This window comes from Fistularia commersonii, chromosome 3, assembly GCF_037954325.1.
Source record: "Fistularia commersonii isolate RoL2024-O1a breed Wild chromosome 3, RoL_Fcom_v1.0, whole genome shotgun sequence".
NCBI lineage: Eukaryota > Metazoa > Chordata > Actinopteri > Syngnathiformes > Fistulariidae > Fistularia > Fistularia commersonii.
Genome location: NC_141286.1, coordinates 17860253 through 17874560, shown reverse-complemented (window position 1 = coordinate 17874560; position 14308 = coordinate 17860253). Strand labels below are relative to the sequence as shown.

The 14308-nt window shown below is 36.5% G+C and overlaps 2 protein-coding genes across 2 annotated transcripts; both read right to left on the bottom strand.

The window, feature by feature from the left end:
* Positions 1-1606: 1606 nt before the first annotated feature.
* Positions 1607-4553, bottom strand: foxr1 (forkhead box R1). Its single transcript, XM_086140344.1, has 7 exons — positions 4433-4553; positions 4174-4266; positions 3619-3839; positions 3172-3240; positions 2899-3026; positions 2445-2677; positions 1607-1635 (listed from the first exon to the last, which is right to left on the bottom strand). Exons 1-7 carry the CDS (start codon positions 4551-4553, stop codon positions 1607-1609), a joined length of 894 nt encoding a protein of 297 aa, XP_085996470.1.
* A 1150-nt stretch (positions 4554-5703) lies between these two features.
* On the bottom strand, positions 5704-13290 carry LOC147235739 (V-type proton ATPase subunit d 1). The gene is made up of 8 exons (XM_086143941.1): positions 13106-13290; positions 11907-12078; positions 9918-10096; positions 9688-9767; positions 9429-9506; positions 8917-9093; positions 8491-8568; positions 5704-7286 (listed from the first exon to the last, which is right to left on the bottom strand). Exons 1-8 carry the CDS (start codon positions 13230-13232, stop codon positions 7125-7127), a joined length of 1053 nt encoding a protein of 350 aa, XP_086000067.1. The 5' UTR covers positions 13233-13290; the 3' UTR covers positions 5704-7124.
* Between the last annotated feature and the right edge of the window lie 1018 nt (positions 13291-14308).

Here is a 14308-nt window from a genome sequence, read left to right as displayed (position 1 = left end):
TTCAGGATCTGTTATCCTCTCTTGCCAGCACACTAATAAAGTCTGACTGGTTTTGTTTTGTATATCTTCGATGTTCCAGTGACACCTCCCAAGTTTTGCTTTCCTTTAAGACAAGGTTGTCTGTGAAGCAGAGGAATGGAAGCCTTGTAGAGCAACTTTAGGAGGCAATCATTTGGCTATCAGGCATTCCCCCCCCCCCCCCATCTCCACTTTCAGACCATATATCTCCTTATGGAAGGCCGACCGTCTATTTCCAGCTACCATCTGCAGACAAAGGTTCAACATGAATGAGCTTAAAGTCTATTAAGAGTTTTGAAGGCGTAGAGATGAATTACAATTGTGTCATTTCACCAAATTTCTCTTGAAACTTGAATTTTTGGTAACTTACCATCATTTTGCAAAGTCACAGATTGGTTATGTCGTATACTGGACAGTTGTTGCACGCAACATAGTAATTAATTTGATATTTAAAAGGCTGTTTATCTTGTGACATGGGGACAAATAATTTTTCCTACAACTAGTGCATCATTTTACTAACCAAATGAGGGCAGCATTACTACAAAAGTTTATAGTGTTTAGTTTCATGCCGAAACTATTTATCAGCAATCTATTTTTCAGATTGTGTAATCATTGACGTTCGTATAGAAAAGTGTCTTAGCAGTGTTATCTAGCAATTTCTAATTGTATTTGCTGTTTGCACCCCTACCCCTTCATATTCAAAGATTCAGAAGTCTTTTTCCAGGGTGAAGAGCACAGTTAGCCAGAGTTCTTCAAATAGACGGCTGCAGTTTGTTACCTGCAATGAATCACTCTGCAGTGGTAGAAAGGAATGACCGAACCACTATGATTTTTACATATTGTTAATGGGGGGGGGCGGGGGGGTGTCACTATTTTGTTGCGGATCCCGTCAAATCTTTTGAAAAAGACAGCAGTCCCCACCACCTATTGTATTTGACACTTTACAAATCTGTTTTTTTTGGGGGGGGTTACTGTTTTGACTAATTTTTGTTACACGGGCAATATAGTCATAAAGCAAAAAAAGTTAAAGTAGACATTTGCGATTAGAACCAAAAAAAAAAAAAGCAGAGTCTCTTATCTGCAGTAAATATTTGCACCTTCACAGGATGAACATTTGAGGATTTCTAGATAATCTTCCACTCTACAGAGCTTGGTCTGGATCCTGAGGAGTCGTCATGAAAGTTTATTCATAAAAACCTGCTCTACCAACAATGTGCATTATATAATAGTTCTATATCACTTAGTCATGGAACTCAAGCATTTTTTGGGCATTTCCCTTTTTTGTACACATTCTGAAAAGGATGCGTACAAGATTTTGAAAGAAATAATTTGAGAAAAGACTCGAAAGTTTTGAATGGCAACTTCATACTGTTATAAAAAATAATCCCGATTGAAAAAGTACAAACATTTACGTATATCTTTTTGTTTATTAAAGTAACCACTGATGTCAGGGTTTCACAGTTACTGAAGTTCAAGTGACAAATCAAGGTTCTTTTCATCAGTTCTCAAATACTCCAAAAAAATTCAGAGCATTTTAAGAATGGAAACAGACAATACTGTAATTACCACAAACATCATTTGACTCTGCTCAAAGCGCTAGTAAACGTCCAATTAGATCTGAAACAAAAGGAACAGAAATCATTAAGTGCATCATAACACACTGAAAGCTGGTAATTCTGGATAAATCTGAAAATTCTTGAATTCCAAAGCACAAACTGATATGATGCAGGAAGAGCAGGACCAAAACATTAGACAAAAATAAAAATCCAGTTTTCTAAAGACAAAAGGAGCGAAGTATTCTTTCACTCATACTAACTCTTTCCTAAATGTCTGTCTCAGTAAAGACATATGAAAGGAACAGTTTATCCTTAAATACTGAGGTTATGATCTGTGGTGTGCATATGGTTTCGGAGGTTACGACTACTTGCAAAGGCAGACATTACATTTAGTGGAAAGTTTTTATTAATTTTGCTCCCATCAGATTTGACAGTCAAAACCTATTCTCTGCTGTTTTAGAACAAAAGTGGTACCTGCATAGCAGCTGATTAATCATTTGAGAATCCTCTTGGCAATGGGTTATGGTTTTAATTTCAGGGAATAATTCTGTCCATTACTACCATTGTGATTGAGGAAGTCACACGTATAATATTGTCATGCAACTTTATAAATCTACTTATGAAACATTTCTGAAGGTTAACCGATTGCGAACTGAGAAAAGTACAGTCATTTCAGGCATTTAAAGAAGGTCCCGAGACAAAGAAGCTTGAATGTCAAGTTTCTCAAATCTGGTTTTACAGCATCCATGTAGTTCGTGTTGCTGTATTTTCAGATGAGGTTTTGCATGGCCAGGTGTGGAACACCAAGTTGCTGAAACCACTGCTGCAGTGACAGCTTTCATACATTTTTTAAAACTAACAAACATTCACCTGGACAGGACATGCTGCGCTCCAGTTGGATTAATGTTTCCCTTGTCAACATCCGGATTTCATCCTTCAGTCGCCGTTGGCCATCTGCAGTCAGATGCCAAAAACATGACTTCCGCTTGCCGTCTCTGCACATTTGGTTGCAAGTTTTGCGGAAGCTATTGTTGAAGCACAGGTTGTGACGGATGGTGTTTTTCCATCCATCAGGAGCTGTCTGAAAGAATGGAAAGTGCTCTCTAGGAAAGGACATAGGACTATAAGCTAAAACGAAAACTTTCATTAATTTTCGCACTGAACCTGTCAAGAGGTAGTGAACTCAGAACAAAAGTGGAAAATGCAACACACACACTTGCTAAACTGTCTAAATGCAATTCATTCAGCTAGTTATTTGTTAATAATTACCACTAATGGGTACCATAAATGGTACGTGCTTGACTGAAACAAATTTAATTCTTACCTGGTGAAGTTGTAAATTTGCTGAACTTTAAGACTTCCTGTATGACTGCTGTTGAGGGCTAATGCAATCAGGATGCAATAATTCACTGGGGGACGAGGCCAGCAGCCAGGTTTCAGTGTGTTACTGTCCTAGAAAAGGGATATTTGGACTAGACATCAGAATAGTCATTGGACCAATATTTGCTTTGATTCCTTTAGAGGCGACAGCGAGGTCACTATTGATAAACATATACTAAAAAGTTAGATAATTACTTGACCAGACTTTAATCCTTACCCCAAGTTTTGTGGATCTTCCTTTACGTCTGCTCTGTGCCATTTTGCTCGAAAACTCTGCACCCTCTACCTACCAAAAAAAAATAAATAAAAAAAATCATTATTTGGTCTTATTCTTAAATAAAGATATTTATTACACTCGGAGAGTTTGTATCCACTTTGAGCAGTTGGTTGAAAATAAATGTGGTATCCTTACATCTATAAATTGAACTAGATATATATGTAATTTGTAAGAATATAATATATAATTTACTAAAAATATGTAAACTGAAGGCAAATGCCTATAACTTTTCTGCTTTACGACACTATAAAAAACTCATCAATAAGTGAATTCTACTTCTACAAATCATGAATGAACTACCCTTGTCTAATGGCATTACGACATCTCTTGACTGTGGTACAAGCAGCCAGGTCTTTAACAATACATGTTGACAGCTGCAGTTATTACCTTATTGTCAACAGAGGAGGGGTGAAGCAGTTCCTCCTGCGGACCAAACACATGGAACTCTATTAGGTGTGGATGTAGTGCCTCAACAGACACCAATGGAGGTATCTGCATTTCCTCTAGTTCACCAAGATTTTGTTGATCTGCTGCAATGCCTCCATATAAGATTGGGCTGGCAATGTTTGGATTCACCAGAAGCCACAGGTTTGGTTTCACAAAGGTGTCTGATAAACAGAAAGATAGCAATTCAAATGGTGCATTTCCTGAAAGAGCATTTCACTTTGTATTTCACATATTCTGTCTTCATCTAAGATTAAGGGACTTCAGTATGTCTGACATAGCAGATGGTGCCACAACACGATCATTTTCAAACCAGATGAACTTTTTTTCCTAACTTAAGTGAAATACTTTTGCCAAATTATAATTTGGTTAATGCTAAAAGTTAATGGAAGCTACATTAATTGGAAAAACACAAACACCCATAACATATTTCATGAGAATGCAGGCTCAACACAGGATTCCCTTAATTTCACAGAAAAGAAAATTTCCTCCCCTCACCTGACATTTTATCATACCAAATGTATTCATCTTTTCTTCTTGAAGCTCTTGCTGAAGGCCTCTGGACCACATATTGATCATTCAGTTTGTCATCTGTCGGTGAAAAGTAACACATCTGCTGTTCATAATGTTTGACATGCAAATCATCTGTTTTCATTTTACTTACATTATCATGGGACATGTCAACAGTTGTCTGTGATGGCACCATAAAGCTAGTCTTTGCAGTGAATAAACAAACCATAGAAGGAAAAATACTGACCATGATAAAACTGGTCGGTAGTTGTAGCCAGTTTCAGCTCCTTGTCCATGTCCCAGTCTGTTAGGCCCACAGAGCAGTGCAAGTCACAGATTGCAGCTTTGGTTTTAAGCAGTAAAGTCATGGCTGTGCATTCTAACTTTCAGAACTACTAACTTGATGGCCTCACAAGCTGAATAGTTAACAACACAAGCTAAATCGAGCTACAAGAAAATACAAGCAATATTATCCTTTCTCTAAGGAAAAATTTAAATCTGCAGAACTGGAGTAAAGGAATTGAACTTGCTTTTCCTGGCAAACACAAAAGGGGACACAAGTGTTACTGATTCCACTGATAAAATTGCTGCACCTACACAGATCAGGGTCTCCATTAGTCTCACCTGTGTAATCCAATCATGTTATGGATATTGTAGGTGCAAAAGACCTATTAAGTCCACAAAACATATAAAATTAGAAGTGTTGTAACTTAATTGTATTCAGTAATTTGGTTTCATGTGATGTGACATCAGACAGTCTACTGATGGAAAAAAAAAGTTAGTTCAAACAACTGTAAAAGATAAAGGTGGGATTTGCCATTCCAATTGTTTAATGGTTATCAGGAATCTTTAGGAGTGGCTGAGTTACTTGTAATCTTATTAATCACATAAAAAAAGTCTTGTGAAAAATGGTTAATGTACCATTAAGACATATTCACCCAATTCTTTTACCTACTAAACTATCTTTTACCTGCTAAACCACCTGCTAAACTATCTGATGTATCATGTTATTTGACTTTCCCAATCAAGGCAGTCATTCATTACCAAAAGTCTGTCTTAAAAAAAAAAAAGTAGTTGCTATAACAACGTTAAATTGTTAGTTTTTCGATTACTTGCAAATGTATACTTTTCTGAACCAGTGCAAACTCTATTGCATGTGTTAATGGTGAAGAAATTTCAATCCCTGGCATGGATCCCTGCAGACACGGATGTCTGATTAGGTTTGCCCGCAGTAGAGGTTGCCATGTAGCCTACTTAGTTAAGTGGGGTATGATAATATCAGCATGCAAATGTCAATGGAGACATTTTTTCCAGTTACAGATAATCAATAATTCAGAAAAGCAAAACAAAAATGTGCCACATTCTAAACTTTACAAAGAAAGAACCAAGGCAATTCCTTACATACATTGTTTAAAGACTCTGCCATGCATACTATCATATTTTACATCTGAAATTTAGCATGTCTCTATAAATTCATATTCTACACTTACCTAATTTGTTCAGAGATGGCTCAGTTCATTTAAGTTTTTAATTTTATTTTCAGTCACATTAACATTACACATTTCACAAATCAATTTGTACAGAATGAAAAAACAAATTCATAAATATCTATATATCATTTGATAGTTAAACCAGACATCAGTTATATACTCACAATATATTTTTCTTCCTTCCAGAGTTAAATTGTATCACATAGAAGGAAAAGTGCAGACAGAAGACCTCTGCTGTTTTAATATCTTACAACAATCAAGTTAGAGACTTATTAAGATGGGGTTCACACATTTCACGTTCCAGGTTTGGGGAAACAGCAGTGACAAGACATGCTAACAAAACTTTGCCCTAAAACAAAAATAATTGGACATGTTACCAGGAATGTTGTTTTGCCCTAAGTGAGCTAGATGATCTGATGTCCCAATTATGTCTGATGAGAATATTTGCTCTTATTAATCAATCTAAAGCATATAGTAAATATAGTAAGTGGACCTGTGCAATTTGTCTTATCAAGTTGAAAAGAGAAAGAGTGTTTGTTTTGGAGAGGGAGAGGGGGAAGGAAAAAAGGAAAATCAAGCCTCAATCTCTCCAAGATTTCTTAACCACTTGAATCCTCTATTTTGGTTAAGCAGCTGGTATGCCAGGTAAACAGGGCTTCCGACAAACAACAAAAACTAAAGACTTAGCACCAGCATGTTTAAACAATCCGAGGCAGACATTTGAATATCTCCATTTCTTGGTTTGTTAGTTAATTTGGTGATAAGTGCCAAACCAACTCTTGTACAATGTCTTTAAGGATATTCTGTTCCAGATGAATGCTTTTTTTGTTCTTAGGAACGAATGGGTAAACTCACATTACAAAGAACAGGTCATGTTTCTTTAACAGAAATATTTTCATATAAACTATCATTTATAACCGCATTATAGCCTTTGGACAGTGGACTTATCTGTTTTTCCATCAAGTGAAAAAAACAGGACTTTTTCTAAAGTTACATTATCCATCATGTAGGGCACTAAAATGATTTTCGGCCAACCTAACATCTAGAACAGACCATTTGGGTGTCTTTTCAGTTACAATGACATGGTATCAATTATACAAGCAGGCATGTTATTTTGTTTTGTTAACCAGTGAGCTATAAGCTCCTAAATGCTGCAAATATATTTGACGATAATAAACAGATTTTTATAAATTATGATTACCATTGTGATTAGTGACTTATAAATCATACAAATTGTATTTCTTTTTCCACTGCTGTAGCATTTGATGAAAAAATAATGGATAATGTACCAGAAATTGATTCAAAGAGCCGCTTTATAACAACATGCAAAGAATGGAGGCAACTTAGCATGGATATATTTAAATCTTCAACAAAGAGTTAGGCTGGGACATGGTTCAAAACAGGACTGAATAAATTGACGGTGAGAGGGACAAAAAAAGAAAGAAAGCTTCAAAAAATAGGAATGTAGTTGTCAATTTTAGCGCGATGACGTTGGGCAATGCACTCAGCAATCCAGACGATGTTCCTGCACTCCTGCTCCTTCAGCTTGACATAGGCATAGAAGACACTGAAGTGGAACTGGTTCAGAAAGGCCAGCTTGTTTAACTTCACCTGCAGCAGAGAAAAATGAAAGAGGAAAGTAAAAAGGAGCATTAATTCTTCAATATCCGCCATTTAACAGACAAATGGCTTTTCTAAATACACTTGCTATTATTTTTTGACATAATACCCTGAGATGCATGTGTACTGTGAAATTTATGATAAATGACCAATACCTTAAATTTTATTTATACTTTAAAACAACTATGCAGTACTACATGCCTTGTATTAGAAGAAACACCCAGAGAAGTTTGAAAAGAGGTTTACAAAAAGGAACAATAAATACGGAAAGGTTGAACCCCGATTGTCATCTGGTTTATTTTGAATGTCATGGTAAACCTTTTCATAAAACAAAGAGTTAGGCTAAGTAAAGCTATAACTGTAGAAACAGGATCTCCCTTATTTCCTGAAACCTTTTAAAACAATTTAGACAGACCAAGAAGTTCCTTTATTCCCATATGCTTTACTAATACTTTCCATTTTTGACCATTTTAAATGAATTCCAAAACTCAGAATTTTTTAAGATAATGCACTGGTATTCATTTCTACATTCTGTCATGACAGCTGTAATCGTCCCTAATAATGTTGAGAATTATGGAATTTTAAGTCTGAGTAATAATATTTATTCATGTATTTCATGTATTTCTCTTAAAATTTTTCATGTAAATGACCATTTCTTCAGAGTTTGAGGAATATGAATGTGCAATTTGAGAGTCCATTATCATATCTGTAAATGTGTAAACAATCTTTAAATGTATAATGGGATTCACAGGTACAATAAGATTTGTACACATTAATTAATATATGCAAACCTTAATAATGTGCTGCTTCATATGCATGATAAAATAGCTCACTCTAGTTTGTTTATCTGCTTCGACAGAAAAGTAGCAAACAATCAGATAAATAGATAATTCAGAGAACCTCGTGAGGTGTAACTGCTGATTGGGTCTGCATTTCAGATCTTACTATGAATGCATCTATATTTTCCTATATTAAGAGCAAAATCAGAAGTATATGTGTATAACCAGCACTGACACCAAAGACGGCATAATTCTTTCATAAAAATTAATCTCTGTGTGCATCATTACACACAGAAATAAGACACTGACCTCTCCCTTTAACTTTCTGAAACTACCTTCATGTTTCACTATGGCAATTTGAAAGCTACACCCTCAACCAGTAAACATAAGCCGCAGCTATTGTGCAAGCGTGTTACCTCATGCTCGAAGAAGCGATCCTCCAGAGTTTTGTCTCCTGGATTGCTGCCAGCCCCCTCAAAAAGGAGCTTATACTCCTAAAAAAGACATAGGCAAAGAAGTTTAAGCACAGCCTGTAATTCAGCCTGTTGTTCTCTATTCTATTTGTATTTTAAATTGCCTTTCAATATGAAATGTCTATTTTTGGTGTTGGTTTTTTTCAAATAAATTTCCCACAAAAAAATGCGACTTATACTCCGGTGCGACTTATGTTTTTTTCATTCTTTAATAAGTATTTTTGGCCCGTGCAACTTATAATCCGGAACGACGTATAGTCCAAAAAATATGGTACATAAAAAAAGCTCAAATCGAAAACAACATCTCATGTTTATAATGACAAAATTAGACAGGTAAGCATTTGAAAAAGGTTGATTCCTTACACTTACCGGATAGTAATCAGCCACTGCCTTGACCTGCTCATAATCATCTGCCCTGGCCAGCTGTGCAAGACCCTCTGGGTAAAGCTTGCCACAGTGGGGGAAGAGCTTGGCACGATCCTCCTTTGACAGCTCCGTGCCAAATGAATTGATAGTAATTATGAAGGCTCTTCTGTCAGCTTCAAACTGCAAAGTAGAAATGTCCAAGGGCCACGGGACAGGAATTATTGGTCAGCTCAAAAAGGTTTGTTATGTGCTTGCAATGAGACAAACTCCCTCTGCTCTTGGATGCGACTCCTACCACTAAATTGAGCTCACGTATAAATATACTATAATTTAGAAGTATGTGTGCGTTTGTGTACTTAAATTCAAATCAACCTGAGGCACAAGAATTTTCAAGTACAGTTTCTGTTAATTCAGTTTCCAAGAAATAAATGCACATAAATCCAAGGTTCTCTGAAGCCGCACAAGCCTGATTATTTAAAGAAGAATATGTTAATGTTTACCCTAAAAACACTCACCTCCAATATTGGACACATGGTTTCGGCTGTGGTTCCTCCCAGGTTAGAGCAGAACTTATAGAATGCCTCTAGATAAGCCTGAGAAGACATGGTTCAAAATGTATTTAAAGAGGATTTTTTAAAAGATAAATACATGCATCATGTATCCTTCTCCTTTGTTTCTCTGAAGTAATTATAGTTTGTTAAATTGTTTGCTGTTGGCTAATTCTTGAAGATTTAATAACATAATGAGATCTTCAATTGCTAAAGTATGATTTACCTTGTACAGTGTGTTTCGAATGATCTCAATGTTCATTTCATCCAGGTCCTGCTCGGATATACAGTCCTGAAAAAATGCAGCTGAAAGCCAAACAGAATTCAAATCAAACAAAAAGAAAGTAGCATCTGGTGTTTTATTTATCTTAGACACCATCACTAAGCAAGAGGCATCAACAATTAATTAAAATATTGTCTAATATCTTTGACTTCAGTTCTCTTTGTGGTACTAACCAAGTGGTGTGTCCACCAAAATGGCATTGTAGAGCTCAGCAGGGGTTTGGGCAATGTTGACTGCCTCCATCTGCTCAAAGCTGCCCAATGGGTGGCACTTTGGAACCAGCTCAGAAATGGCTCGCTGATGCAGGGTCCCAGTAATCAGCAGGATGACGTTGTCGATCATATAGCTGTATCTGTGGTCAATAAAGGAGGATTGAAATAATCATGCAAAAGTAGGGAAAACTTTCTTTTTACTATCCACCATTATTATTCAACTGTCTTTCAGAAAGATCCATTTGTCAGCAGAAGTGCTACACTTGGTTGGACTTATTTGTGCAGCACATCCCCATCAATACAAATATACGGGGAAATTGGAAAGTGACGATCTCAAATGTTTTTCTGTTCCACAGACCATTTCAGCACATCTTTCTGACAGGCCATTACCATTAGGGAAATACCATTTTCATAAAGGGTTATCAGTAGTCTACAAAGATACTTATCGGTAAATAGATCCCCTAGTCATTTCATGTTGTAGCTCTCCCTAAATATCTGCAGCTAATATCTATGTATCTGGGTCTAAACTAAGCCATACTAAGGATGAAATTAATTTTAGCTAATTGTACTCAAGATTTGTCCATCTTGACCCAAACTTCATGATAAGTTGTCATTTCAAAAAAGACTCAGATTGAGAACTTTGCTATATCACTGGTACATTTTAGCAGACAATAAAAAAACAACCTGCTGTGACAGGCAGATTTGCTAATTCATTTTACTGTCGTGTCACTAATTCATTTTATTGTCGTGCTTGACAAATAGCAGGCATACTTTTCTACACATCCAAGGTGGTGCATTTAAGGACACTTCAGTGATACTTTAGGCGTCTAATAGGAGGGTCCAAGATCAAGGTACTGCAGGGGTGGGGCCTGACATTTTTGATTGATTAGATGACTTATTTAAAATACTGATTCCCACAATTTCAAATACCCTTGAAATACACATGAATACGAATCCAGCATATTATAATGAATAGAAACAGAGGCAGAAGATCTTTCAGTCACAAATGCACACATTCAACAACATACAGAAGCTCTCTCAAGCTGGTTACCAGTTCACTCACAGCACCAGACAAGCCTTAAAAAAACTTTAAAACCAAAAAATGAATTTAGAAAAATTAATTAACCACGCCCCCCACCCAAAAACACATAAACCTGTCCATTATTCTAACTGCTCACAACTACATGCAAGACAACAGATATGTTCACGCATGACTGTAAGAATCACTCATTTGATTAACCCTCATATTATGTTAATGGTCAATTTGACCCATTGAGTCAATGGGTGAAATGGGTCAAATTGACCCTTAACATAATATGAGGGTTAAAAGAGAAACATCAATCTGAATAGCCTGCATGTATGATATTAATGCAAGTGACAGAAATGTTGATATTGATATTGGTATTGGTATCAGTTGACGAAGTATCTTTATAAATGCAACTCACTCTACCTCACACAGGATTAACATAAAATGATGAACAGAAAAATGTGAGTATTACTTGAATAGCTTAGTATAAAATGCACAATAACAATGTATGTTTATACTGGGTCTAGTTGAGTAGAAAACACAATGTATACTATATATATAGTATATAGTATACAAGATGTAGATGAGATAAGACTATATATAGTAGGGGCCGGGGGTCCCTGCTCCATCAGTTTGAAGGCCTGAAAAAAAATGAAGACCCCTGCTTAAGGGTTACCATCTTACAAAAAGTCATCATAAAAATAAATATTTATTGTTTTATAAGTAAACAGAAAGCTAAAGAGGACTCAGCACCTACACGCTGATTCATTTCAACAGTTGGGATCTAACTTGTGCTTTTTTATGATTTCCACATTCATCTCTATTTAAGGAATACACAGCACATATAACAATAATCCTCAAGATGAATTTTATCATGTTGTTTTAAAAATTGAATGATTCAATTATAACTGTTTTTTTCTTACGTGATGAAATCCATGAAGCTGGCCAGCGGCTCATACGACTGGTTCCTCATGTGGCGAAACTCCACCACCATCTTCTCCTTCAGTTTGTCATCAATGACTGATACGGTGAGAGGTGACGCCTCATTTGCCAGAAAGCTGCCATAATCTGTGCTCTGCAGGTGGAGCTTCAAGTCTACAAGGACAAGTGGATGGAGAATGTACCAGTCATTGCAAAAACTCAATTCAGTTGCTTAATTGCTATATGAATATAGGCGCAGGTGGAAAGAAAAAAAAAAAAGAAATTCCTTTAATAATCAACAGGTTTGGTAACTACAAAATCACCTTGCATAAAAAGTTTATAAATAAGTTTTCTTTGTTATTTCAAAATAGATTTATATCGATCTGACCAGAATTATGCAAATAGTGGCCAGTTGCAGTATTTTAGAAATATTCTTGGCCAAAAAAAAGTACAGATTTATTATATTATGGAGGTAATTTGCAACAATTTCAAACATATTAAAAGTCAATCAATTCCAGTACGAATATCTGAATATGTTTTCAGCATACTTCTTCATCCTTTAAGACAGATATGTAGGTTGGCATTAAAGCATCTTGCTCTGATTATGGTTGAGTTATGGTTTTCATTTCCAACTTGTAGTGCTGTCGTTTGTATTGAACATTGAATTATTTCATCACTCGGCGTATTTTACATTTGATCATGAAATCAATTGATACGAAGACACTCAAATTCCGTTTCGTCCAACATTACATGACAACAAAAGTGGTAAAGTGAAACTTAAAAAAAAAAGGTTTATCTAAAGCAGCTGAAAATGTATGTTTCACGTTACTTTACAGCCTCCTATGATATATTGACCTCCTCTAATATGCTACCGCTGAAAGACAAATGACACGGACAGTGTCACATCCTTTACATAGCATATACGCTATTGTGCTACGTACGGAGCTAGCTAGCTGAATGGTATTTCGAAAATGGTCACCATAAAACAGCCATTGTTCCGAAACTTATTAAAACTGACTGGTATGAAAATATCAGAATAACGCGTAAGGGCGTGCCCCATGGTGTTAATATATAGTGGGACGCTGGGCAATACACTGAAAAGCATCATTATCGTTAGCCAGCTTAGCTGGGCAATCGCTAGCTTAATTAGTGTTGAGTTAGCAGTTCGGTAGCTCAGATGGCTGCCTTCAGTTCAACCAACCTTCCAAGGTCTCACATTGCACAAGATTTAAATAATCCGCCTGGGATAGAATTCCAGCTTTAAAGCCTCTAACCAGCCCCTCCAGGTAGCCGTTATCGACATTGAAATATAGCTCGGAGAAAGGCATCCTGTGCAACCCTCAAATCCGCCTTCTGACTGGTAACCGCTAGCATCAGCTGACCGCTGACCATGTGACTGTCATCTGATCAGTCACCTGCTCGCCTCTGCCGCTTTCATTTGCTTCTAGCTCTCCTGCCTACACACTATAAACGTACCCATAGGACTCCGCATTCTACGTAACTTTTCACGCTTTTCCCTTTTTAAATTACATTATTTAAGTGCATGAAACTGAGTATGACACGGACACTCCTGACAGAATTAAACTCAAATCTATGTGTGTGTGATAAACAATCGGATTGTGCATTGTCTTTCTTTTAACTTTTGTTTTTTCCCTTCAAAGTTTCAAAGTCAGCTTTATTGTCAATTTCTCTCCATCTACTGGAAATAGAGAGGAATTTAGAAAATGTTTCTCACAATCTCATGTTTACATGAAATTCACAAAATAATAGTAATAATAGAGTGCAAATTAAAACTAAAGTGCACAGTTACATCAAACCGTAAACATTAAACTATGAGATATGAAGTCTGAAGTGCATGCAGATATAGACTGAAATTTTACAGCATGAGAAAGTAGCAGTAGAGGGTTTTTTTTTTTGTGTGTACAGTTTGGTAGAAGGCCCGGCAGCCTTATGTATGGTTTATCTAGGTCTACAAAGGCACCTCCCTCCGATGTTCTCTGGGCTTCTTTACCTGATTTTTTTAGGCAAATACTGCATCTGTGGTAATCTTTGTAAGCATGAAACCACACAGCTGCTCACGAATACTGACTACTGATCTTAGTCTAGTATCCACTTCTCTTTCCCATAACTCAACTTATTGGCTCATCAACTTTATCCCTCTATCGTTACCGCAATTCTGCTCGTCTCCCTCATTCTTAAAAGTGGGCTCTATCACATTTCCCACCCCCCTCATCCATTGGAACGCAACGTGGCGCATGGTGTTACATCATCCAGCCGTTTATAACCACGTGTTTTTAACTGAAAAATCACTTTAACAGCTATTCCCTAATGCAAAATATAGACTTTGTCCCCAAATTCGACATCCCAACCCAACTGCCGGATCTTCAGACAGCACCCAAACAGC